Below are 26,485 nucleotides of genomic sequence, written 5' to 3'. Positions count from 1 at the left end.
GAGGTAACCGAATGCCTTATTTGAAATAAAGAAAAAGTTATTGGAAATTCCCAAAGCTAAATAATACAAGATATATTACAATTTTCCATTTACAAAGGACTTTATAACACGAGTGTAGGAAGTGGTCAGTTCGCTAAAGCCAATAGTTAACTATTCAACAATACTAGTCTTATTAATGCTAATTATAAATACTTTTGGCTCAATGTAGATACACACTGCCTATGGGAGAAGTGGAAAACAAATTTGATGGTTTATTTTCATTTGGAAAATTTGTGGCATGATTTATGTTCACATACTTAAAAAGAAGTGCTTTGGTTTATTAGCTGCCATAAAAATTACACTTGCTTATGTTTCAGAAAGAACATTAAGAAACAGAGCAACAAACAGCAAAAATCCTACAATATCTAATATGTGCCTGATATTTAAAACTACCACTTCTTTTTTCTTTCTTTCTTTTTTTTGTCTTTTTTTCAAGACAGACTCTTACTCAGTCACCTAGGCTGGAGTGCAGTGGCCCTGGGTCGGCTCTCTGCAACCTCCCTGTCCCGGGTTCAGGTGATTCTTGTATCTCAGCCTTCTGAGTAGCTGGGACTACAGGCACGCACCCACCACACCCGGCTAATTTTTGTGTTTTTAGTAGAGACTGGGTTTTCACCACATTGGCCAGGATGGTCTCGACCTCCTGGCCTCAGGTGACCTGCTCACCTAGACCTCCTAAAGTGCTGGGATTACAAGTGCAAGCCATCATGCCCAACCAACACTACCATTTTCCTTTTTTTGTTTTTTAGAGACAGAGTCTCTCTCTGTTACCCAAATTGAAGTGCGTGGCCCTATGTCGGCTCTCTGCAACCTCCCTGTCCTGGGTTCAAGCGATTTTCCTGCCTCAGCCTCCCAAGCAGCTGGGACTACAGGCACGTGCCATCTCATCCGGCTAATTTTTGTGTTTTTAGTAGAAACTGGGTTTCACCACGTTGGCCAAGATGGGTCTCAAACTCCTGAACTCTAGTGACCTGCTCACCTAGACCTCCCAAAGTGCTGGGAATACAAGCGCGAACCATAGCGCCAGACCAACCGACCAACACTACCATTTCTTTCTTTCTTTTTTTCTTTTTTTAGAGACGGAGTCTCGTCCTGTCGCCCAAACTGAAGTGCAGTGGCGCGATCTCGGCTCACTGCAACCTCTGCCTCCCTGGTCAAGCGATTCTGCTGCTTCAGCCCCCGAGTAGCTGGGACTACAGGCGCACGCCGCCACGGCTAATTTTTTGTATTTTAGTAGAGACAGGTTTTCACCGAGTTGCCCAGGCTGGTCTCAAACTCCTGAGCTCAGGCAATCCACCCACCTAGGCTTCCCAAAGTGTTAGGATTACAGGCGTGAGCCACCGCCGGCCAACACTACCATTTCTATTCATTAAACTTCTGCAAAATCGGTGTTACAATTCCCATTTCATATATCAGGAAACTGAGACTCAGAGATATTGTGTAGTTTACCCAAGGTCATGACTACTCACTTGATGACCTGAAAAGTGCATCCATCTACTCACTTGATGACCTGAAAAGTTCAGCCCTTGTGATACTGTTAAGTACGTGCCAAAAGATGAAGGTCTCTAAACCCCAATGGGAATCAGCCTTTCTCCGATTTTTTTTTTTTTTTTGAGACTGAGTCTCAATCTGTAGTTTTGTTGACGCTTTATTTGCTTACTACCCTATGCCACCACCTCCATATATGCAGGGACCTTTGTCTTGTCACTACTCCAGCACCTAATTTCTTATTACAATCATCTAACATTTTCAAACTCAGAGGAGCTTCAGAATATGAATGTTGTGTTAAGAAAATGACTGAAGTTATGTCTTTCCAGAAATGCTCATTTATCTCCTCATATTTTTAGCACTGTTATCTGATTATATTATCTGCTGAAATTTGCTTTGGGGCTTTTTCACAAATAAATTGGAGATGTTTCTATTACAGAATCATGTTAAACTCAGGGCCAGGTATAATTGTGTAACACACAAGTAGGTAAATAGAACTAGGGGACCCAGTAAATTTCTTTCTCTCTCTCTCTCTCTTTCTCTCTCTATTTTTAAACGGAGTTTTGCTCTTGTTACCCAGACTGGAGCGCAGTGGCACGATCCCGGCTCACCGCAATTTCCGCCTCCTGGGTACAAGCGATTTTCCTGCCTCACCATCCCAAGTAGCTGGGATTATGGGCGCGCGCCACCACGCCAGGCTAATTTTTGTATTTTCAGTAGAGACAGGGTTTCTCCATGTTGGTCAGGCTGGTCTTGAACTCCTGACCTCAGCTGATCCGCCCGCCTCGGCCTCCCAAAGTGCTGGGATTACAGCGTGAGCCACCGCGCCCGACCGAGTTTCCCTCTTTTAGTCCAGCATCCCAACAGTAGATTTCAAACAAATACAAAGTGGAATAGACAACAAATGGAAGGAGTGTGAGACTTCAAAATGTCCCAGAGATAGGACCCAATCAAATCCCTGGCCTCGCCAAGCGCCCCCATCACTCTGGCAGAACAGCTCCAGAGACCAGCCCAGGCCAGCCCAGGGTTCCCATCTGTCCTCCCCTCCAAGCTGGTAGCTCCCGCGCCCTCTTGTTCTGTCCTTTAATCTCGCGTGGCGGGGACCGGCAGGATGGTGGTCTCCCGGCGGTTTTGTTTTTCAGGCTCTCAAGTAAAGAAAACCCCCGAAACTCTTGATCTCGGGCACAGCACAAGCTCCGAACCGACACCGGGCTGAGTCAAGATGGCAAGCCCCGGACTGAACATTCGAACGTCCCTCGGTCCTCCCCGCGCCGGAGCCCCGGTGCCTCCGCCCTAGCCGAGGCCTCTGCGGTCTTCCCGGGCGAGGAGCGGACTGGGGGCCGCCGGACGGCGGAGGACCCTGCTCCTGCTTTCCGAACTACAGATCCCAGGGTGCCTCTCGGACTCGCGCTCCCTCCCTCCCTTGCTCCCTCCCTTCGTCCGTCTCCTCCCCCAGCCCTTGTTGTTTTGGCTGGAAGCGCTCCGGCGGAGTTTCAGAGAAAGTCTGGGCAGAAACCGGAGCCGGGCCTGAACGTGGGAAGGGGAGGAGGAAAGGGAGGAAGAGGGATCCCGGAGGCCGGGAGAGGGAGGGATCGGGATCTGGGGCCGAGCCGCTCAGAACCTGCCGCGCGCCCCGGGGTGGGGGAGGCGGCGGGGGAGGAGCGCGAGAGGCCGGGACAGCGGGATCCCTCCCAGGAGCCAAGTCGCCAAGCGCCTCGTTCCTCCGCCGCTCCCCGCCCTCTTCGGCTGCAGCTAGAGCGGACCCACCCTCCAGCCTGACCTGCGACCTCCCTGCGCCCGCCGCTCAGAGACGCCCCGCGCTTCGCCGCCAACCCTGCGGCTCCCTCTGTGACCCGGGACCAGCCCCGCGCCCGCTGCCCGTAGGCGGCTCGCGGCTTCCCCTTTCCTCGGCGTTCCCCGAGTGCCGCGAAGTGACCCACCCTCCCCCGAGGAGAGGGAAGGAGGATCGCTCCGGGCGCACCGAAACCGAGGGCGGGCGGGCCAGCGGGAGTGGGCACCGCGCGGGGCATTGTGTGTGTGTGTGTGTGTGTATGTGTGCGTGAACAGCACTGTGTCTGTTTCGGAAAGCGCTCTGGGGAGGTCTTGTCCCTAGGGGGCGGAGCGCCAGGGACCGAGGCTCCGGCTCCGAGTCGGGGCAGAGTCCCGCTGAGTCCGAGCGCTGCTGAGGCAGCTGGCGAGACGGCACGTCTGGAGGCGAGGCGGGAACACTGAAAGGAGGCCGGCGAGCCCGCTGCCCCGGCTCGCGTTCTGTTCAGGTTCGTGGGCCTGCAGAGGAGAGACTCGAACTCGTAGAACCCACGCACCGTGGAGCCTGTCTGCCCAGTCCGTCCGGGGTGCGCGACAAGGAGAGCTAGGTTCTCGCCGCTGCGCGCTCGACAGGCGTCGGCTGTGTCGGGAGCGCGCCCGCCGCCCCTCAGCTGCCCGGCCCGGAGCCCTAGACGCGCGCACCATGAGCGGTGGTGAAGTGGTCTGCTCCGGATGGCTCCGCAAGTCCCCCCCGGAGAAAAAGTTGAAGCGTTATGTAAGTACAGCTGTGGGCACCACTCCGCGGGCCTCGGCGTCCACACCCCTTCCCAGTCGGCTCGCCGGCGGCTGCAGCTGGCCGAGCGCGGGGTTGGTTCTTAAACAAATGCCGGTCTCTTTCCCCTTGGCCCCTACCCCTGGCGGTCTCGGGACCCGGGTGCCTTGCACTCCCTCACCCCCAGTCATCCACTTGGCCAGACAACTTTCTTCCTCCAGGTTCCAGAGAGCCTGCTTTGCGGACCTGCTCTCCCCATAAAAGGGCCTAGACTTCCAGCTAAACTGCTGCGTGCTTTTCTTCTTCCTTAGGAAGGATGGGGTGCGATGGAGAGAGGAGCCTTCTTCCTGCTTTATCCCTGCATCTGATTATTGGGCTGATGTGTGCTAAAGTTCCCGCACCGGGAAAACCGCCGAGGTTTTAGGGCTCACTAGCCCTTTCTTTTTGATGGGCGCTCCCTCTCCTCCGCCCCTCGAGATGGGTTGCGGGAAGCGGGCTGTGGACCTGAGGAGTTGGTAGTAGAGACAAGCATATCGAATGCGCGCAAAAGGGAAAGAAAGAAAAGTTATTACGCGCCCTGCCGTTTACTTAGCAGGGTTCACATTTTCGCGGTTTTGAATTGAGGGACTTTGGAGTTTGGCCCGGGAGCCTTGGCGGTTTGCTGCGAGAGGAGGGCGCTGGGGGGAGCCTAGTGGCTGGTGTTTGGGCGCCTTGGATGTGCTGTCAAACTCGGCAGGAGGGGACAGCTGAAGCCAGAAGGGATTTCAGTTGCAGTCCTTTCCCAGGGAACCAGAGTGGCTTTAATGGTGTTTGTGTAATTGATACAAGGTGCTATGTGTTAAACCGTTTTAGCTGTTACGAAAAATATTCCTTGAAAGTATCAACCTTGCTTTAGTGGAAACCTGTGTCCTCTTCAGAGGTCTGGGATCTCATTCTTCCCATTGGTGGTTTTGTTGCTGCCCCCTGCAAAGGAAAGAAATCACACTTTTGTCCTGACACCTGGACCAAATATTTTTCTAGTAAAATGTGTTTGCAAAAGCAAAATTTATGCCCCCTTAAATATATAAATTTAATGCCTGTACTAATGGAACCCGTTTGTCGTTGAAGAATATCTACACCCAGTATTAGAGCTCAGGTTAATCCTATTAGTCACTGTTTGCTTGTATAGAACAGAGTGAAGTATTTAACTTCACTGACAACTCACCAGTGAATTTCTGATTTATTTTCTGCCAGAATTTATTATAGACAAGTAATTTTATTGAAGGACTCGATGCCACAAATCATAAGAAAGCTCTCCAGAGATGTGTAATACCTCCAAATCCTGTCCATCTATCAGTTTTCCTGAATATCCTAGTAAAAATGCTAACTTTATTCCAAAAATATGAGGGAGGCAGTGTTTTTTTTTCTCCAGCTGTTCTAAAGGGAAAGGGGTGTGTGTGTGTGTGTGTGTGACAGAGAGAGAGAGAAGGAAGGGAGGAAGGGGTAGGGAGATAAATATATTTGTTTTGAGAAGGCCCAACTTAGGAAAGACAGATTCTTGGAGGAACTAAAGAATAAGACATTTGCTGAACGAGAAAGTGATAATATAGGTTTAATTCATTCTTTCACATGGTTCATTCATGACTAACTCAAAAGACGCGAGGCACTGTATTAGACACCAACCATAAGGTCAGAAAATACAGTCGGAGAAAAGCCCTGCATCTTGGGCTTAGAATTCAATTGAACTATTCACCAGGAAAAAAATCAGCCAAAAAGATTATGTCTTAACAAGAAAAACAAACAAAAAGGAAAGTATAATTTGATCATTACAACTGTTTTCTGAGGTAGATGTCATCTCTATTTCACAGAAAACAGTCCTGCATTTGAACCCAGATCTGCCTGATTCACTGTAAAAGGTTAATGACTCTCACCTCGTTCATTTCAAATGTGGAGCTTAGACTAGGTTATCTCTAAAGGTCCTTCAGGCTCACACCTGTAATCCCAGCACTTTGGGAGGCCGAGGCCGAGGCCGGTGCATCACCTGAGGTCAGAAGACCAGCCTGGCCAACATGGCGAAACCCTGTCTCTACTAAAAATAAAAAAAATAGCCGGGCGTGGTGGTGTACGCCTGTAATCCCAGCTACTGGGGAGACTGAGGCAGGAGAAATGCTTGAATCCGGGAGGTTGAGGTTGCAGTGAGCAGAGTTTGTGCCACTGCACTGCAGCCTAGATGACAGGGAGCAAAAACAGCAACAACAAAATAAAGTTCCTTTCAGATTTTAACTTTTCCTGACTCTGAATATTAGTTGAGAATACAAGAATTAGGTGGGCTATGGATCAGGTGCACAGTGCTAAGGAAACATTAAGACCTGGTCTTTACCTTTAAGTAGCTTTTTGAGTCTTTAGGACCATGAGACAAGCATATGTGAAAAAGCCAACAATGCAAAGTGGTATATGACTGTGTCTAAGTTGAGCGGTATGGATATTTTCTGGCTGTTCTGAGGAACAAGTTCAGTGTAGACTGAAACTGTGGGAACATTTGAGAGAGACAGTGGGCTGACTACATTGTGTTTTCCACAGGAGGATGAATATGCCTAACAGCTTGGGAGAAACTAGGATTTTCTTTGCCTGGTGTAGCACTGGTGTTTTCTTTACCCATGAATAAAGTAGATGGAGATAGTCTGGGAAGACAGTGGACAGGGTGGCTGTCAGAATAGAGGAAACCAGCATGGAGTATAATGAGTTAAATAAGGCTTATTTAACTGTCAGGTTAAATAAGGCTTGTATTTTAGCTGTCAGGTTGGTGGCCCAGAAGATTTTGACATTCCCAGATTATTGATCTTTTGGCATTGGTGTCCAGGTTAGGTGGTTTTTGCTAAGTAGCTTTGACCATCAAAGATATGGGCATGTATACATGCATTTCCTATGCTTGTTTTTTTTCATGTAGAATGTTTATTTTTCTGGATAAAGAAAACATTGTTGGCCACCCAGTAGGCAAAATGTTTCTGGATAATGATTTGTAATGAATGGATTCGCTATGAAAAGGTATCTTGAATTCTTGGTACTATAATTATTAAATGAGACTTCAGGGAGTTTGAGCATCATGATTCTGTTTGGAATATTTGGCCCATGGGACTTTGATAATTATCTCACTGTTTACAGCATTTATGGTAGTCCGAACACTGATTAAGATGATCCATAAGGGCTTTTAAGTGACAAAAAAATTGTTTTAGTTTTTTTTAATTAATCTTTTTTTTTTTTGAGATGGAGTCTTGCTTGCTCTGTCACCCAGGCTGGAGTGCAGTGACACGATCTTGGCTCACTGCAACCTCCACCTCCCAGATTCAAACAGTTCTCCTGCCTCAGCCTCCCCAGCAGCTGGGATTACAGGCATGCACCACCACGCCCACCTAATGTTTGTATTTTTAGTAGAGATGGGATTTCGCCATGCTAGCCAGGCTGGTCTCAAACTCCTGACCTCAGGTGATCCGCCCGCCTCAGCCTCCCAAAGTGCTGTGATTACAGGCACCACACCTGGCCTTAAATTGTTATAATTTTATCTTTAAAGCCATCTCATATATGGCCCCCAACGTATTCCATTTACAACTCCGTTTTATGTTTACTGTTTCATAGTCAACTCAAGCAGGATTGGTTTTTCACACACTAGTGTGTTAGTCTGATGTGTAAGCTTTTCTTGAATTTTCTAAAGAGTGACACAAAAGAAAATGAAAGTCAAGAGTAGTCAGCAGATTCCCCAGCTTTTCCTTCTCTTTTTAATTTTTTCTATATTCACAAAAGGGTTCTTTCTTGTATGCGTTTCATTCTCCTGGAAGTTTTTAAAATCTACTTAAAATGTAGGTGAAAATTTTTAATGCTTATTTTCAGGGTTGCTACTGTGGTGTTGCTGTTTTCATCCTGTGTTATATATTAAACAGCTGCTTTTTTACTTTGTTAAGGACCTGATGGAATCATAAACAGATTACTGTCACTAGGGTTACAGAAAACAAGTAAAGTCTTGGTAGTATGCACTCAACAATGGTGCTCAGATTTTTAAAGAATTATTTAAAGAAATAAGGGTGGAATTTTCATCAGAACCTGAAATTTTAGCTGAAACAAGATGCAAGTCTGTAAACAAAGTATTGTTTCAAGACAGCTGGCTACCACAGCTAGCTCTACAGGAGGAGCTTCCTTGCCTGAAGCCTGAACGCTAAGTTTGGGCTCCTCCATAGCCCAGCTGTCAGCATTGGGCAGGTGCACAATCTCAGCAGGAGAACCTGCTTCTGAGGCCAGAGCAAGGTGGCCTGTTAGCTCACAGTCAGCCTGGGAGCAAGGCCCCAGCCAGTTCTTAGGTGGGTAATCTGTACCCAGCGTGGGCTCTCCGTCTGCTCTGCAGCTGTCAATTAACAGGACAACTCTTGTCTGGACTTCGAAAACACACCCCTGGTTCTGGAAATGGGCCTAGAAACAGAAATAGCCTCTCCTACTGGGTGGGCACCTGACATCTGACATGGAGGAGGGGGGCATGGGCAGGCCAAGTGTCAGCATCTCCTTGGTTCAAGGACAACCCAGGACCTGTGCTAAGCATGAAACCCCTGCTCTGTAGTGTCACTACAACAAAGAGGACTGTCATGTCTAGAAGCTCTTCCTATACCTTTTTGGCAATTACCACTAGCAATCAATGGATTCTGATGTTTCTGCTTACAGTGACTGAATAAGCATAATTATTCTGTTGAAGGAAATTTGTTCTTGCCATCCTCATGTTAGTAAACATAATTCAGATTCCCCATGTTTTTACCTTTTAAAGTGTAGCAAGAACGTTTTTTCTGTTAACAGAGATCAACTTGCAATTACATTAAGCCTTTACGATAGTTAATGATAGTTCATTTGTTGTGCCCGGGCTTAATGATAAGCGCAAAACTCTCCATGTGAAACTTGCTGAATCTCTAAAGCTGACTGCTACCTTTTGAGATTCAAAATTGCTGTTAGGAAGGTGCATTAATTTGGAGGGTAGAGAATTCTGCTGGCTCTTTAAAATTATTTTTTTAAGAGATCATCTTGGAACAAAAGATGGCAAGAGTTATAGTTGGATAATCTATTTGACAAGTGACTGGTTATTTCAGTGTATTTTGCCATAATCTGCTTAAAAATGTAAGGAGTAAAACACACAGCATTTTTTGAGAGTAAGTAAAATTCCATATTTTGGACTTAACATAAAAGTATGCAGATAAGCTATTGATAATTTGCAGACTGAGAAAGTTTCAGAGGTGATAGATTCTTTTTTTTTTTTTTGAGACGGAGTTTCGCTCTTGTCCAGGCTGGAGTGCAATGGCATGATCTTGGCTCATGGCTTACTGCAACCTCTGTCTCCCGGATTCAACTGATTCTCCTGCCTCAACCTCCCAAGTAGCTGGGATTACAGGCTCCCACCACCACGCCCGGCTAATTTTTTTTTTTTTGCATTTTTAGTAGAGATGGGGTTTTGCCATGTTGGCCAGACTGGTCTCGAACTCCTGACCTCAGGTGATCTGCCCGCCTCGGCCTCCCATAGTGCTGGGATTATAGGCGTGAGCCACCGTGCCTGGCCAGAGGTGATAGATTGAAAACATGTATTAGGTACTCAGCACTCCTAATTTTCTTACAGATACTGACAGCCAGAAGGAGCATTGTAGTAGGTGGGCTACTACTTTACTTTTGAAGAATTTTGTTTTAAAATGTAATTTGATGCAACCACTGATGCTTTTACTGGGGATGTTTTGCTATAGTGGAAGGAAACTCAAACTGAGTGTCAGGACCCGAATTCTACTTGGCTTTGCCACTACTCACCCACAGGAGCATTTGACCATTCTGATCCTCAGTTTCCTTATCTGTAAAATGGGTGAGGGAAGAGCTATAGATCTTCAGCAGAAGCTCTGTTGCAGTTTAGCATTCCTCTTAGACATTTTCTTGGGTGGAAGGGACAAATGGGGAGCTCTTCAATAAGCTACAATATACATTTTTGGGGGACATCATCCTTTTGGGGAAATCTTTATTATTTATCTTAAATAGTTTAGTGACTGCTTCAGCAGTATTCTTTGGGGACTCTTGGTTTTTAACTAAAGGCAGACCTGTGTGCAGGGCCTTTGGCTGCTGTGCTCCTGAGCTGGGTGCTGTGTCTTGAGCCCCTGTGCAATGCCTGGCTCAGAGTAGGAGCTCAACAGATGCCTGTTGACTGAATAATAAACAAGTATCGCAGGAGCTTTTGTTATGTGCCATGTGTGGAATGCAAGGAAGGAAAGGCCCACTCCCTGCCTTTAAGGAGTTTCTAATCTGTTTGTGAAGACAAGTTGTCAATCATTTTATAGGACATATGTTATACGGCCATATATGATTAGTTGCCATATGAAGTACTATTACCTAAGAGTTTAGAGTGACAACAGGGGATGGAGGGGTGGGAGATGCCAGGGAAGACTCTGCAAATGAATTTTACACTTTGCTCTTGTAAGAGCTGGTGTACTGCCGGCAGCAACAGCAAAATCTTAAGGGAGGGCTGGTTTTAAAGGAAGAACAAACATTTGTGTTGAGTTTAGATGTCCTCATGAAAAAAGAACTGCTTCCCAACACCCCAGTTTCATGTGTGGAGTGTGGCTGTCAGCTGTATCTTCTAGTTTGAGAAGTTTTTGTTTCTGCTAAGATCTATTGTTCCTCATGGGCTCCTGAGCACAAGTGAATTTTCTGCATCAAACTAGACATGAACAAAACAACTTGTTTGGTCACCTGAACTTATTAAAATTCCAAGGGACATGAGTTGTTTAAGATTTCTTTATGTCTGTTTTAAGCTAAGTAATTCATTCTGGCAAGCAGTTAGTTTACAACAGAGAGGGAGCATGTTCTGGTGGGAGGGAGAATAAAAGAGCCTTTGATTCATTTGCTTCTGAGTTCCAGCAGCAGGGCCAGGGCTGCCTTGGGCTAGCGTCTTATTTCGGACTTTGGAAGCCATCTTAGCCCAGCTGTGTGAGTGCCAGCTTGTGTTGAGGGGGGAGAGAATAACACCAACGGATCACATGAAACCCCCTCTCACTGTGGATGGAGGGGTTTCTCTCATTTCACATTTCTCACATCAACGTGGTGCTTAATTTCCACCAAGTTAGAGCTCCATCTGAATTTGCCATTTGAACTTGGATTGAAGTCACGATCTTTCTGTGACTCCTTTTATCTCAGTCTGCCAACTAATACAGAAAACTTACCAAGTCACAGGTCTCTTTATTCTCCCCTCTTGGGATATAACACCCATAAAATTAGCATTCTTTCTTTTTTATATTACCCCTGGCAAAAAGTGGCCCATTGTACTGTGGATTTCCATATTTATTAAATAACTAGGCTCTTCCTTTGCCAGTGGGATGGCTATAGGAGCCTCAGTTAATTGTAGATGACAATTTAGGCCTGTAGAATTGCTGGGGAAAGTCATTTTTAGTAACTGGAAATTTTTGCTCATTCTAGGCTTGTATGTTTGAGCATCTTAAATAATAGAAGAATGCCCTAACTGGAAAAAAGAATCATTTCTTTTTTAAGCAATTCACTTATTCATGGAGCAAAGTTCTCCCTAGTTTAAAAGTTCTCATTGCTGAATAAAGTACACTATAACCTAAGAGCTTTTGACCTTCTCCCAGCCTGGTTTTAAAAAGAATTAAGACTATGCACTGTAATGCATGTTTGGTTGTTATCTCTGTTACATTAGCTCTTGAAGCATTCTGATTACAACTTGTAGCTGCCAAGCCCTGTCCTGCAGTATTATCTGGAACAAAAATTTTCCATGTGGTTGTTTTTAGCAGAGCTACTATATGCAAACTGCACGTGGAGGATATAAGTTATAAAGGAATAGAACTTCTAGAAGGAGAAATGTGAGTTAACTTTTTTCTATCATTTAATCGTTCTTTCCTCACCTCTTAGTGTGTGTTTCAGTAATGTTTATCATCTTTCTAAACTGAGTTTTCTTTTATTTTTATATACTCAAAAGAATGCCACATTTACCAAGTGTTTTTCTGATGGTGGTTTTCTTTTCTCCCAGCTTTCTACTTTGAATTCATACTTGGCCTAGGCAGTTCTCTTAAGTTATGTGTTCAAAAAACAATGTCCTAAGAGGAAAAAAACAAATGGCCACATTGTCCCATGAATTAAAAACAATATACCAAGAGTCCAAACATTTCAATGTAAAAAATATTAAGCCTTTCTTTTTTTAGGAAGACAAATATTAAACTTTGCTTTAACTATCCTGTTGATTGTTTTTCCTTTTCCTTTTTTATTTATTTTCTTTTGGTTTGACTCATGTAGCTTAAATTTATTTCAAAAACAGTTTTATACATACTTAAGAATACTGCACGTAGGGGAAAGCATCAAAATTCCATTTCACATTTCAAGAGAAAAGTGAGAGGAGGCCATCCTCCTGTCAGAAGAGGGGCAAAATGTCAAATAATACCAAGGTTTTATAACTTACTTTTATGTTGCTTGGTTAAGTTATTTATCATTATCGACTAGAGATATTTAGCTATTTAAATGTGAAATAAGCAGGTAAATGCAATTTAAGTTAAGCAAGTTTCATATTTGCTTTTGTGAAATGAAGTCCTGGACATAAGCATGGGAAGAACTCAACACATTTTGTTGTAGTGTTTGTTTTAAATAGGAAATAGAGACAGGGTCTCTCTACATTCCCCAGGCTGGTCTCGAACTCCTGGCCCCAAGTGATCTTCTGCCTCATTGTTGTAGTTTTTATTGTTGTATTTAATGCATTAGCCAGCCAGTTGCTGTAACATTTTATTTGCTAACTTTTTTAAATGAGAGGAAGGTAAAAGCACTCTGTGCCATAGTTCCCTACCCTCTCTTTTCCTATTCATTTCTGCTTCTCTGTGATATAAGCCTAGATATCAAGATCACAAAATATTTGTGTCCCAATCTTTACACACACATTCTTTCACCTTTTCTCTAAAAAGAGAGCGTTAATTTGTGTCACTCTTACGTAGTAATCAAGAAGAGAAATAATAATGTTCCACCCAGCATGTAGATTGTTTTTCTCTCCTGAAACGCAGCTTTTAGTTACTGCTGTATTGGGAAATGTGGTTAGGCCACTTTCTGACTGGCAGAACTCCTCCCTGAGATGACTACCTGATGAAAGAATTACCTGCCTGTGTGCCTTCCCAGCTCCAGTCCTTAGCACATTCCCATCACTGCTGTGGCCAGAGTTGGAGTTGCCAAGACTAAGGTGCTGGTGGAGGGATGATGACTCCTTGATTATCGAGAGAGAAGTGCTTTAATCTTTGACTTTTGTAAGAGAGATACTAGGTAAAAGCTACCTTCGGCGTTTTGAATTCCAGTGCTGTTGTGTAGAGCTTGATGAGGAACGATTACCTCATTCAGCTAGAGGGGTATTTTTTGAACCCTCTACCCTCTGGCAAAGTTATAATTGACCCCACAGTTATGTAGGAAGGAGTATTTACTTTACATGTTCTTGACAGTTTCAGGTTTACATGTTTGAAGTGTTGAGAAAAGGTAAAAGGAAATATTGAACTCCTAAGAATGTAAAATATTTGGGAAGGTACTTTGTTCCTAGTGATGCTGTTACATAAAACCAAAGCCTTCTGAGTAATCTTTGCTGGGTATGTAGGTCATTTACCTCCAAAGAAAAAGGCACACAATTAAACTGGCGCTATTGAACGGTATTATTTTTCTTTCTATTCCTTTAAGCAGTCAAATAGTTGAGAGACAAATTTATAAATGCTGAATGTTTCAAATGGGAAAAGCAAGCCTAATATATTTTTCTAGTTGATTTTCATAGTGACCCACAGTATACAGAGAAAAAGGTGTAAACACAGGAATTTGTGAAAATTACGGCTTCACTTATCATTCTTTGGTGTTTGTAATAGGATATTAATTTCCAGAGGACAGAGATGGCGTTTGTTCTCTGTCTCAGATATATAGTGCAGTGCCTTGCACATACTGTTAAACAGCACGATCAAATAATTGTAGAATTTTGAGCCTAAAATTGTAAATTCTCTTGTCCAGTATTTCTTAACCTTTTCTAACCCACTCCTCTCTCATGTATTGTTTGAGTGTCCTTTGGCTTTTAATCCAGTTTTATCTTCTATGATTTGCATTACAAAAACAATAGCTATATTGAAACTTTTTGCTAATTACACTATCTCCTTCTCCACCCAAAAGAACCCAACCCACTCCTTTTACGGGGAATGAAAATAAGCCTAAGGGAGATGAATTGATTAGCCCAGAGTCATACTACTTAACCAATTGTTCTGTCGGGGCCCATCTCTCACCTCCCAGATAAAATCCTTTCTGTCAGAGTGAATGCTCACGTGAACAGGGCACTGTGAAGAATGCAAAAGAAGAGGACCAAGCGAACACTGTTTTCACCTTTGAGAGCTGTGTGCTGCTAGGGGACACAGGTTGCACTTAGTTCTACAAATTACATAATGATCAGTGATGTGTGAGACATTCTGGTAGAAGAATCCAGCAAAGATAGGTTAATTCAGGTACTCTGTGAAGGCTTAATGAAGGTGGCAAGAGCCGTTTCACCAGGACCTTAAAAGATGGATTCAATTTTCAAAGATGAGGCTGGAGTAAGATCTGATTTCTGTTTCTCCTTTTCCCAGCCAGACTCTTGCATTGCTGTTTACATTTGGTTATCCCTTTTTTTCACCTGCTGTTCATTTCATAATGGAATACAGCTGGGTCCTTTTTCCATCACCCTTATTTAAACACCAGTCTCTGATGTTCCTAAGTGCTGGAGTTCTTGAGGGTTCCAGTGCTAGCCCTGGTTGGTCTCCTCCTCTTTTCATCTTTGTTAGTTGGTTCTTCATCTGTTGTGAGATTGTGAACTCCTTTGAAAATGTGAGGCTCTCAGTTACCATAAGAATTCTTACCAACTTAGACACAAACATTATTATAATCTTGGATGTTTTCTGACCTTTAAAACTCATCTATGGCTCTTAACACCTAGTTAAATGTCCTGAATTATATGTTGATAATTTGAGTACTCTATCTCAGCCCAATTCTCATTCCATAGATCTATGGATCTAAGGGTTTAAATCCAAAACGGCTTATATAGCCCACAGCAACTCAGAGTCAGAATGCCCACAGCAGATCTTATCATCCTTTCCCTTAAACCTGGTCTTCTTGGCTGTTCCTCGTACAGTGGCTCAGCCAGGTTTTCTTTTACTTTTCTCTGTCTCTCATTCTCCACACCCAATGACCAAACCCTGTCAGTTTTACCTCCCAAGTATCTCAATTTATTGGCCACTCTTGCCTAAGCCATCTTTGCCTTTCTTCTGGATTGCTGCAATAGCCAGTTGCAGTTGCTGCTCTCTGCCTCCTCTTGGGCCCCTCTTAACTGTCTTGTCAAGGCAGCCAGAATGACTTTTCTGAAATACCAATCTGATAATGCCATTCCATAGCTCGAAGCTGTTCTGCGGCGTTCTTTTGCTCTTCGGAGTGCCTCTGCCTCTTCCTTTGGCTTGCATGGCCCTTTATGTGGCAGCAGCACATCCATCCAGTAGTGTTTGTTGCTCCCTTCTCCACTCAGTCTCTCCCCTTCAGCTATACTGAACTTTCATGGTCCAGATCAGCTCTGAGATCTCTCTCTCTCCGGGCCTTTGCACCTGCTCTCCTCTCCTCCAGGAGTCCTTGAACCCTCTCTTTTCCGTCTCACAACCAGGCTAACTTTGGGAGCCTTTTCTGACCTCCACCACCACTGCCACATGTACACACAGACATATTGTGCTGGGAGCATCTGTTTTGTCCTCCTGTCACGCTCTGTTATTCTCATAGCATAGCACTTGCCACACTTGATATTTGCTTGTTTACTTATCTCCCCTCCGATGGTGGGGCCATGTTGTGACTTTTGTGAGCCCCAGTGGTACATAGGTCCCTTCATAGGTCCCCCCCTTCCTAGGTTAAAAAAATTAAAAACTATTTTGCAGCTATGTCAGTATAAAGATGAATATATTCTAACCTGGAGTAGTTATTTTTCATTTTTTATTGATTTTTAAAAGAAAGTATTAAGACACTTTTTGTGTGCTCCTAAAAGTATCATGGGCCCCAAGCACTGTGCCTTCTGATGGATATGTTGGCCCTGTTAAATGAACAGAAATACTTTTAAGATAAAGTTGACAGCATATGTCAACTGATTGATTGGGACTAAGAAAAGGGAGGAGTTACTCAGTTATTTTGTCATGTGGCACTGTTATCATGGCTTAGATAGCTCACTAAAACACTCTTAACACTTTGTATTTTAGGCTGGGCACGGTGGCTCACCCCTGTAATCCCCGCACTTTGGGAGGTGGGGTGGCTGTATCATCTGAGGTCGGGAGATAAGAGACCAGCCTGGCCAACATGGTGAAACCCCGTCTCTACTAATAATACAGAAATTAGTCAGGTGTGGTGGTGCATGCCTGTAATTCTAGCTACTCGGTAAGCTGAGGCAGGAGAATCACTTGAACCTGGGAGGCGGAGATTGCGGTGAGCCGAGATCGTGCCATTGCACCCCAGCCAGGGCAACAAGAGTGAAACCCTGTCTCAAAAAAAAAAAAAGGCTTTGTATTTTAGTCCCTGGTAATGGAAAAATATGTGTGTATATATATAGATTTATATAAAATATATTTAAAAATATGTATTTAGGAGCAAAATTTGATTATGTAAAAAATGTGTTCTATGAGCTGTTTAATATGCACAATTTCTTCACGATGTTTCTGTGTACGACAGTTTTTAGTAGACGTGGGTAGGTGATTTTGACCCCTCCACAGGACATTTTGAAACAGGAAAGGTTCCCTTGTCCCCCTCGCAAGGCATGCAATGGGGATGTGCTCACTTCTTCAGGGCCCCACTGCTCAAACCTCTAGGGGAGCATACAGACGAGCAGGCTGAGGGGCTCTGACCCCACCGCAGTGTCTAGGGGTGAAAGTTTACAACTGAAGCCCCAGTGGGCGTGTGTTACGGGGTGCTCTTTTAGTTTGCCCTCTATAGACAACTTGTATTAACCAGCTCAGTTAAACCCCCTTCCTTATCACAAGGACAGAGGGATTTCTGTATCCCAGGGTTTCTTGCCTTGGTGTACCAGAAGAATTGGATCACACATGGAGCTGGAGAATGAGTGCAAGGTTTTATTGAGCAGAAATAGCTCTCAGCAGATGGGGGAGCCAGAAGGGAGATGGTTTTTCCCTGCAGTGGGGCCACTCAGCCGCCTGACTCTTCTCCAGCTTCTCCGGCCATACTCTGAGTTGTTCGGCCAGTCCACGGTCAGCTTGCCTGCGGGTGCTCTTCCACGGTGTGCTCTCTCGACGACCAGCCGCTTGTGTCTTCTCCCGCGAACGTCTTCGTCAGGACCTCCAGCCGCTTGTTCCTAGGGACGCTGGAGGGGGAGGTTTTTATAGACACAGATGGGGGCGTGGCCGGCCAGGGTGGTCTTGGGAAAGGCGACCTTTGGGCGCCAAGGCTGGAGTGCCAGGCCTCACCTAGGATCGTGGGGGTGGATCCCTAGCCAGGGACCACGCCTTCCTCCCTTCGAGATCATTTAAAGGGACCACGCTCTTCCCTTCCCAGCACTTCCATATCAATTTAACAATTTCTGGAGACATTTTGGTTGCTACAGCTAGGAGGAGGAATGCTTCTGGTATCTAGTGGGAAGAAGCAGGGATGCTACTAAACACGCTGTGTTGCACATATTTATCTGGCTGAAAATATCAGTGTGCTGAAGTTGAGAAATCCTCATGTAGAGGGGTTCATAAAGCTTGGTTCTTTTAGTATTATGCAATTTTTAAGCAGCACAGCATATTCCTTTCATCTCACGGAAGAGAGATGAAAGTTACTCTCAGTTTTGGTTCTTGCTTTCCTATTCCACTCTTTGTAAGTGTTTACTTCTATTGGATTTTCTTTCTTGTCTCTTTATTAAGAGACATCATTAAATATTCATTTAGTATATTCCTATGTTTCCAGTTGGATTGTGTCATAGCACCGGAAGCAAGCATTTATTTTTCTGACTAAAATAATGTTTGAGAAAAACAGTCATTGAGATGGCTGAGCCTTTGATCACTAGAGGGTTTAGGTGATAGGCAAATTCTCTCTCCAAGGATCTGTTGTCATTTAAATCATTACCAAAATACTCATTTTTTTCCTTTACTCTCCTAGCTTAGAGTACAGCCAATTGTTGTCTAGTAGGGGGATGCTGAGTCATTTTTTCATGCATTTTCTTACCTCTTGGCTGCAATATCACCATTCATTGTTCACAAGCCACCCAGCTTGTTTACTTTTTATAAATTACATGTAATCAAGTCCTCTTTCAGGTCTGGCTACTGTAATTGGCAGCAGCCACAGAGCAGGGCTGACAAGTCTGCATTTATGCTGATGTCTCATATTCAGCCCACTCTCCAAGCTTTCTTTCCTCTTCCATGTGTATTTTAGAAGGAAGGCAAATAGAAGGAATGCAAAGAGAGAACTGTTAAGGTGTTCTCTCTTTTCAGATGATCCTAAGATACTTATAGCTTGGCAGAGTCCTTGTGTCATTTGGTTGGGAAAAAACAAGGGTCTAGAGCAGTCAGTGGTCCTTAAACTTCAGTGTGCATAACAATCACTGGGTAACTTCTAAAGTGAAGATTCTTGGGCTCTACCCTCCTTCTAATATTTTTATTAAGTCTGGGTAGAGGTCCAGAAAACTGCAGTTTCTTACTTGAACCCCTGCTGATTCTGATGTAGATGGTCCTTAGATTACTCTTGGAGAAATCCTGAGTTGGGCATAGAGGGAAAAAGAGACAAGAAAGAAAATCCAATAGAAGTAAATACTTATAAAGAGTGGAATAGGAAAGCAAGAACCAAAACTGAGGGAGTAACTTTAATCTCTCTTCAGTGAGATGAAGGGAGTGAGTATGCTGTGCTGCTTAAAAAGATAAGTGTTTAGTTTTTTCTGGCAGTGAACGAGATCAAACTGTCCTCCAAAGAGGACATATTTAGAGGATGACAAAAGTGAAAAGGAATTTTTAGAAAGGTTAGAATATGAGAAAGTACCTAACTGTCGCCGAAAAACTCAAAAGACATGATTAAATCAAAGAAAGTATTTTGTAGGTGTCTGTTTAAAGAAGAATGTGCATTCCTGAATCAAGAGTTTATGAATGGCTTAAAGATGAAGAGGAGAGATGAAAGAGGATTAGCTGTTCACCAGAAGTTCTGGTTATTCTAGTTATTGGATCTGAAACCATATTATTAAAGTATAGTCCGGATTTCCTGGAATAGTTCACATTTCTAATATTCTTTCCCATTATTTTTATAATACATGTCTGATTTGCCCTAATTTTTGGTTAGTTGAGATGTGGTTGATGTGTAAAAGAACACCAAAAGTGGGTCTACTTGACTGAGGAAGCTCTCTTGCTTTCCAGCTCTGTGTTTGTATATGTGTGTGTTAAATTTATATTTTCTAATCTATCTCTTTTAACCTAAACTTTGATTTTAAAGCCCACGTTAGAGAAAGAGCAAGAGAGACAGACTGACTCCACTTTAGAAAATTGGTCAAGAAGTGGACCAGGTGGGAATGGTTACTTAATCCTAGCAGAGGAATAAAGTACTTGACTTCCAGCTACCTATTGAATGTACTCTGCTTCTAGACAGCTATTCCTTTTTTTTTTTTTTTTTTTGGACATATTATTTCCATAGAGGAACTTTATAGTTCGATTCAGTAACCTTGGAGAGAGGTCCTGACCGAAAAACAAAAAAAGAAAAGAATTTTGGAAGATAGTCGGCCGGGCGCGGTGGCTCAAGCCTGTAATCCCAGCACTTTGGGAGGCCGAGACGGGCGGATCACGAGGTCAGAAGATCGAGACCATCCTGGCTAACACGGTGAAACCCCGTCTCTACTAAAAAATACAAAAAACTAGCCGGGCGAGGTGGCGGGCGCCTGTAGTCCCAGCTACTCGGGAGGCTGAAGCAGGAGAATGGCGTGAACCCGGGAGGCGGAGCTTGCAGTGAGCTGAGATCCGGCCACTGCACTCCAGCCTGGGCGACAGAGCAAGACTCCGTCTCAAAAAAAAAAAAGAATTTTGAAAGATAATTATAAAGTGACGAGTATCGCCAGCATTTGTTAAATCATCCTTTCTTTATTCTAATTATCTCTGTATTAAAGTGTTCACTTTTCCATATACATGCTCTAGAAACCCAGATTGTACTTTAGAACTTTCACCGCTATAGTGTATTAACTAGCTTGCTAATCCTTTTTACCATCTTTGATGTTCTTTCCCTTCCATCTGCTCACAAGATTTTATAGAATCTTCATACCTGCATTGTAAGTGTTGAGGATCATTATTGTTATTGTATGAAGTGTCTACCACACCCTCTCATTGCACTAAGAGTCCAAGTAAGTGTAGTTAGTAGATCACTTTGCTCTGAAGTGAATAGAAGGGTTGTTGCTGTATGCTGGTGGAGACCCAAAACCAGCTTCTTCCATTTACTCTGGCAATCAAGAAAGGCGAGACTCCTGTGTCGTCTACCCTGCACTTTGAAGACTGGGCTCAGGACTTGCTGTCTTCATTTCAGGTGACCTTATTTTCTTGCTTTCTTTTGTTTTTAAAATCATATACTTGGTATATCTTGGTGTATCTCCTTTTTATGAGCCTCTTAGTATTCCTGACTTTTCAGATTTTTTTTCTTCCTTGTGATTTATTCTAACTCATATACTGTTTAACATAGTGATGGGTGTTTCCAATGAATTTTTATATTTTCTGAAAACAAGTGTAAATGCTCTTAGAAGCATAACATTAAATAGCTATCAAAATGCAACATTAGGAAATCACATAAATTTTCAGTGGAAGTATTTTAACTTACAGTTTTCCATTTTGAGTTTAACATATAGAGAAAAAAAGAGTTATAAAATATTAGGTAAGCAGATTTATTGCCCTTTGCCTAAGTTACTAAAGGGAAGTGTTTCTTTTAAAAAAACTTGGTGTAGAAGATTTATCATTAAACTATAATATATATATTTGACTTTGTAATATTTTTATGTTTACTTATATTTGAATAGAAAATGTGCATAGATTTACTTAAAATGTATAGTATATTGGTATTCATTATTTAAGTTACAATTTTTAATACCCAGAGATTTCCAAATCTTTAATATCTACCTATTTATGCCAGTGATTCTTAAATAACTAAAAGATACTCTTTATAGTAGCTTTTATGCACACTAAATTTTTTAGCAAATGTGCTTTGCTCCAAGTTGGAGAATTAGTTATATGTTGAGAAGCCCATGCTTTTACTAAGTGAAATTGAAACATAGATATTGAAATATTTTTCATCCTTCAACTAAGTTCTAGCCTTGAAAACATCTGTTTGTTTTCAAACAGGATCTGTTGTTTTTCTAAACCGTATACTTCCAAAGCAGAATAGATTTTCTTCGAGATTTTTATTGAAATACCTCAAGGAGAACAACATGACTCAAAAGAGGATAAAGGCTAATTTTTCTTAATGAAAGGAGAAAAACATTTTTTACTCTTTCTATTCTTAATTTAGGCCTAGGAAATACCCTGAGTCCAAGGCCAGCTGGTTTCAGCATGCAGAGATGAGACTAGAACACGCTTCCTGATGCCCAGGCCAGAGCTGTTCTCATTACCATTTCTATATCCACCTCCATCTTTAGTGGGTTGCTGTGATTTCCAGCATTCAAACCGTTGCACATTTCCAGAGCCTGTCAGCTGTCTCATGGAGCAGTTCATCCCAATGACTGCTTTTTTAATTATTATTTTCAATTGTAATTAAAACAAAACAGCAACACATAACATAAACTTGACCATCTTAATCATTTTTAAGTGTATGGCACAGTAGGTTAAGTATTCAGATTGTTGTGCCAGCCCAATATCTCCTGCTTCTCCATTCAATCTCAGTAGCATTGGAAACAACAGAAGGGGCTTTATGCAAACACCTTTCAGGAAGGCGTGTGCCTCACCTGTGTTTGCTCCTTCACAGTAATAGGAAGTTAATTATGTGGGATTTGCTCACCTGATCCACACAGATGATCCTACTGTTGGATCATTTGGAAATCCCACACCCCTTTCTTCCCCTGAGGAAAAAATTCTTTCCTGATCCTAGATTCAGTGCTCTGTTTAATCTTGAGCATATGAGAATGAGTCACCATGGGTAAGTGTGTAATCTCGTTTATACCTTTCTTCCAACCCCCTTTTAATTTTTTAAATGTATGTTACTGGATCCTGCTTTTCTACATAAGGACTGGTGATTTGGAAACTAATTTTGGGACTGCGAGGTGTTGCGATTTTTTTTGGAACCAGTGCTTTCTGTTCTGCTGAACATGAAGCTGCATGGCCTAACTTCTGAAATTCAGGCTATGTATGGAATGTCTGTGTGGATGAAGAAACAAGCCAATGCCTTTTTTTGGGTGGGGGCCGGGAGGTGGGGGAGAGGCTGGGAGAACGATGAATGAAAATGTTAAGATAGTCTGATCTTGTGGGGGAAACATTCAGATTTTGAAAATATGTGCAAACCAAAGACGAGCAGTTAATTACTTTGTGATTTTATTTTACCCACAAGAGAAATACTTGATATTGTGCTGAAGATGATGTTGAATAGGTATATTAACTCAGATAAAATAACAGTTTTACTTTTGATTCCAGTTATCCCTATCTATACAATGCATAAATGCTATTTCCATTTCTTCATTCGTGGAATGAAAAACATTTCACTGGAAAATTATTTTTAAAAAAGTACTTTAAAGTACATTGGAATCTTTAGGATACTTTGAACATGGTGCTTAAAGAATGTAAATGGTTAATACTTGCTTTCATGCCCATAGAGGAATATGGGAGTGGGACTGACTTGAATATCAAAATGAAACTCTGTATCCATTTTTAAATACAGTATGCATTTGAGCAAAGCCCTTCTCCCTAAATGCTTATTTTAAATTGGCAGTTGCTCAGCCAACAGTCAGTAATCTCAGTTAGCAAGTGTTTGGCACGCCTGTTTTTTAACCTGCACAGGTTCAGTTCACACAAAGAAAGGGAGGGTTGGGTTACGTGATGCAAACACCACGTTAGCCTCATTAACATATTTTGAATAACTGTATTTGAATATTTGCCAGCTAAGCTAGGCCATCTGAAGGCCTTCCGAACGAATTGGGAGTTTCTGAGCAGAGTGTAGAGATTTGAGCCTGTAAACTTTCTACTTTTTCTTCTTGAGAGGAAAGATTTTAGAAGATTCTATTTAGAATACTTTCCATACCCTCTCAAAAGAACACCCTTTTTTTTTTTTTTTAATTCTGCAGAAATTTTGGACTTTCTACCACCCTTTTATATATCTTTAAAAGAGGTACCATAAGACGTGTCTCAGAAATACCTTTAGGTAATCTATCCTGAGTGGGTTTGAGTTTCTACTCAGCCTGTTTTTTGTCTTTGCAGAATTTAGTCCTGAAGCTCTTTCTGTGAGTATCTGGAGAACCTCTTCTGCAAACTTACTGTGTGAATGCCAGTGGTTGGAACAGGACAGATGGGATAAACTAGGGTGCCTGTAAACTCCTACCTAGTGGATGCTCAGATCATAAAGATGCCAGCCTGGGTCAACTCTATATAGTATAGAAATTGTTTTTACAAGCCTCCAGTTTTGTGGCCTGACATCTGTATCTGTTCAGAAATACTTTTTTTGACTTTGACACCTGTCTGGCTGAAACCACAACCTTGAGCTCTAAAACTGGGCAAGGGAGGAGTCCATTGGAACCAGGGGTTCTCAGATATTTTAATATACAGGGTTTTAGGGGTGAGAACATGAGGCAGCGTATACTTAGCTCTCTAGTTTTCATTCTGGGGGACAAGTGAGGGGAGTATCAAAATCACCAGGGAACTCTTTGAAAATATTCACCTTGATTATTTTTTTCCTGTTTACCTGTTGTGGTGAAGGGTGGGTAGGGATGACTGTGTGATGAGGTGGCGTTTTGAATCTGGAATCTGCGGAAGCTGTGGGTGCTTACCACAGGGTGGTAGTTTCCATAGTTTGGGCCAGTTTGCAGCCTGTCTTGTACTTACCCTTTGGAATGGAAAGATACAGTCTCATGATGCCAACTCTTACCCCTCCTTAAGGGTGTATTTGGTAGCATTTCCAGGAAATGATTCCTACTACCTGAGGACTTTTTCCTTTATCTCTTTAGAGATGATTCTTAAGACTTACTTTGAAATCATATATATATACATATATACACACACACACACACACACACATATGAATTATCAGAAACAGGGAAGAATAAATTTGAGCATTCCTTTTTTTATACATGTTTTGTATAGCTCTCCTTTAGTGGAAGGGAAAGAGGATGCAACTATGCTGAGAAATGTGTCTATTATGTAAATTGCTATTTTTAAAAAAACACTTGTAAAAACTAAGAACCTGGGAAAGAACTCCAGTGTATTAAATCAAGCCCTAAATTTTCAACAGACATTTTAATGAGTATATATTTTATACGTCGATTGTGTGTACATGCGTGTGTATCCTTTAAAGTTTTTAGATTGAAGTTACTAAATTTCAGCTCTCTTTTGTTGAACTTAAATGATTTACTCGTAATTTTGTCAGTGATTCTTACATTACACGATCACCATCTACTCATAATTAATTGTACAGACACAATTTTAAATTTCATAGCTTTTTTCCAGTTGATTTGTTACAGCCTGTTTAAAAGACAAATTTATAGGCAATTGTAATCTTCATGAAGCAATGTGAGTTGATGAATACCTTTGAATGTCGTTTCAGTATTTTTCTTTTTTATTATAAAATGTTAAATATGTCATTTGTGAAGCTTCTCTCTTGTGTCGGTTTGTTGTATTTGACACAATAGGAATACTCATGCAGTGTTTGTTACCAGTTTCACGATATGCATTCAACATCTCTGAAGGTGGTGAATACGAAATGTTTTTCAAACAAGTACATACATGAAACTAAAACAATTTATTCAAGTCCTAAAACAACATTAGTGAAACTTCAGTTCTGCCACTGGGCCTACATTTAAGCTGATAGCATGTGTGTGTGGGAAGAAGATACAAATTACTGATAATCTCTCTAGAATGCATTAATATTTTCAGGCCCAAGTATGAGTATTCAGTAGGTTCATCAGATTGAAAAAGCTAAATGAAATTTAAGTACTGACTTGTATGTTTCCTTTAATTAATTTTGGTGCCTTACTAATTGGTATTTGCGGGGATATGTAGAATTTTTTGAATTGGTTTTTGTATTCTCCATGTTTTAGTTATAAAGCACTATGAGGAGAAAGTGAATGAAGAGGCTGCCTTCAGGTGTAGTAAGGTTTAACTCGTATCCCTGTTCCAACTTGTCCTACTCTCAGCTTGCTCCTTAGCTCCCTGGCTTATTTACATATTGTATAATCCAGACTGGCTTGTCCCGTTTGGTAGGTTGGTTATAAACTGCAGAGCTAAGTAAATGTGTGATAACATTTTAAATGGTATGAGAAGTTAAACAGTACTTAAGGAGTGATGTCGTAAAGAACCCCAGCTGTCAGGTGCCCCAGGGTTGGCCTCCTTTGGGGCCATTTCCGTTTTCTCTGAGTAACAGGAAATAAATGTGAAACTATAGTAAAGTCTGGTCAGATGATGACCCCCTCATCCAGATGACATGCAGCATGCCGGATCTGATACTGAAAATGTTTGATACTAAAAGTAGATTATTAACTATTTCCATTAATGAGTTTTGTATATAGGCGGAACAAATCAACAAAAAACCCATGGAAGCATTTTTTTCTGTCTTTACCCGGTATGAAAACATTAAAGGCTAGACGAGTCCTGTTCTCCTCCTCCCTTGGTGTATAATGAGAGAACATTTCCATGTGCTTTGTGATGACCATTTCTAATGGCTGCATCATACTGTGTCCAGTTGTAGGATTATTGGGTTTCCCAAAACATCCACTGCTCTTCAGTGTTTAACATTATGAAAAGTTGTGCCTTATCCGCTGTGTGAGTGCTGTAATCTCTCTGTAAGGCTGTGTGCCCTGGTCATTGTTGAGTATGTCCTTTTCATATTCATTTATAATCAGGCCAGCCAAAGATTGGAATCTAATGGTAGATGTCGAAGTCTTTCTTAGAATGCTTCGTCCTTCCCTACTTGGTCTCGCTGAGATTTTTTGGGGTTCCCAGTGCCAAAGGGTGTTTGTTAACCCCTAAAGTGATGGTGATGATTTCTCCCTATCATGTTATACTGTGCAGACTCTCACTCTCATTTGCTCCAATTTCAGGGTTCCTTGGTTCAAAGATGCTGGGGAACCCTAACTTTGAAGATCTCAATTTAACAGCAACCTGCCTTTTTCCATGAGTCACTCTTAGTTCAAAATACCCAAAAAGAGATTCTCATTTCTGTAGGTTGGGCAAGTTGCAGCCTGCCTGATTTTTTAGTCTTTGGTTTATAATGATTTTACAGAGTAGA

General features: G+C 42.3%; 1 protein-coding gene and 1 pseudogene across 3 annotated transcripts in view; one reads left to right on the top strand and one right to left on the bottom strand.

Annotated features, from left to right (window-relative positions):
- Positions 1-3,279: 3,279 nt before the first annotated feature.
- LOC112428794 (uncharacterized) lies at positions 3,280-3,999 on the bottom strand (annotated as a pseudogene).
- LOC105493302 (GRB2 associated binding protein 1) overlaps positions 3,938-26,485 on the top strand; it is a 130,002-nt gene continuing 107,454 nt past the window's right edge. For 2 of the 3 annotated variants that reach the window (XM_011760856.3, XM_011760852.3), the window contains exon 1: positions 3,938-4,069. In XM_011760856.3, the coding sequence (XP_011759158.1) occupies positions 3,998-4,069 (72 nt within the window). In that variant the 5' untranslated portion in view covers positions 3,938-3,997. Of the gene's footprint in view, positions 4,070-11,940; positions 20,600-26,485 lie in introns of those variants that run through there. The other variant, XM_011760845.3, reaches the window with a different exon arrangement.

Source organism: Macaca nemestrina, chromosome 3 (genome assembly GCF_043159975.1).
Source record: "Macaca nemestrina isolate mMacNem1 chromosome 3, mMacNem.hap1, whole genome shotgun sequence".
Lineage (NCBI taxonomy): Eukaryota > Metazoa > Chordata > Mammalia > Primates > Cercopithecidae > Macaca > Macaca nemestrina.
The sequence above is the reverse complement of the archived record's forward strand: the minus strand, read 5'-3'. Positions and strand labels throughout refer to the sequence as shown.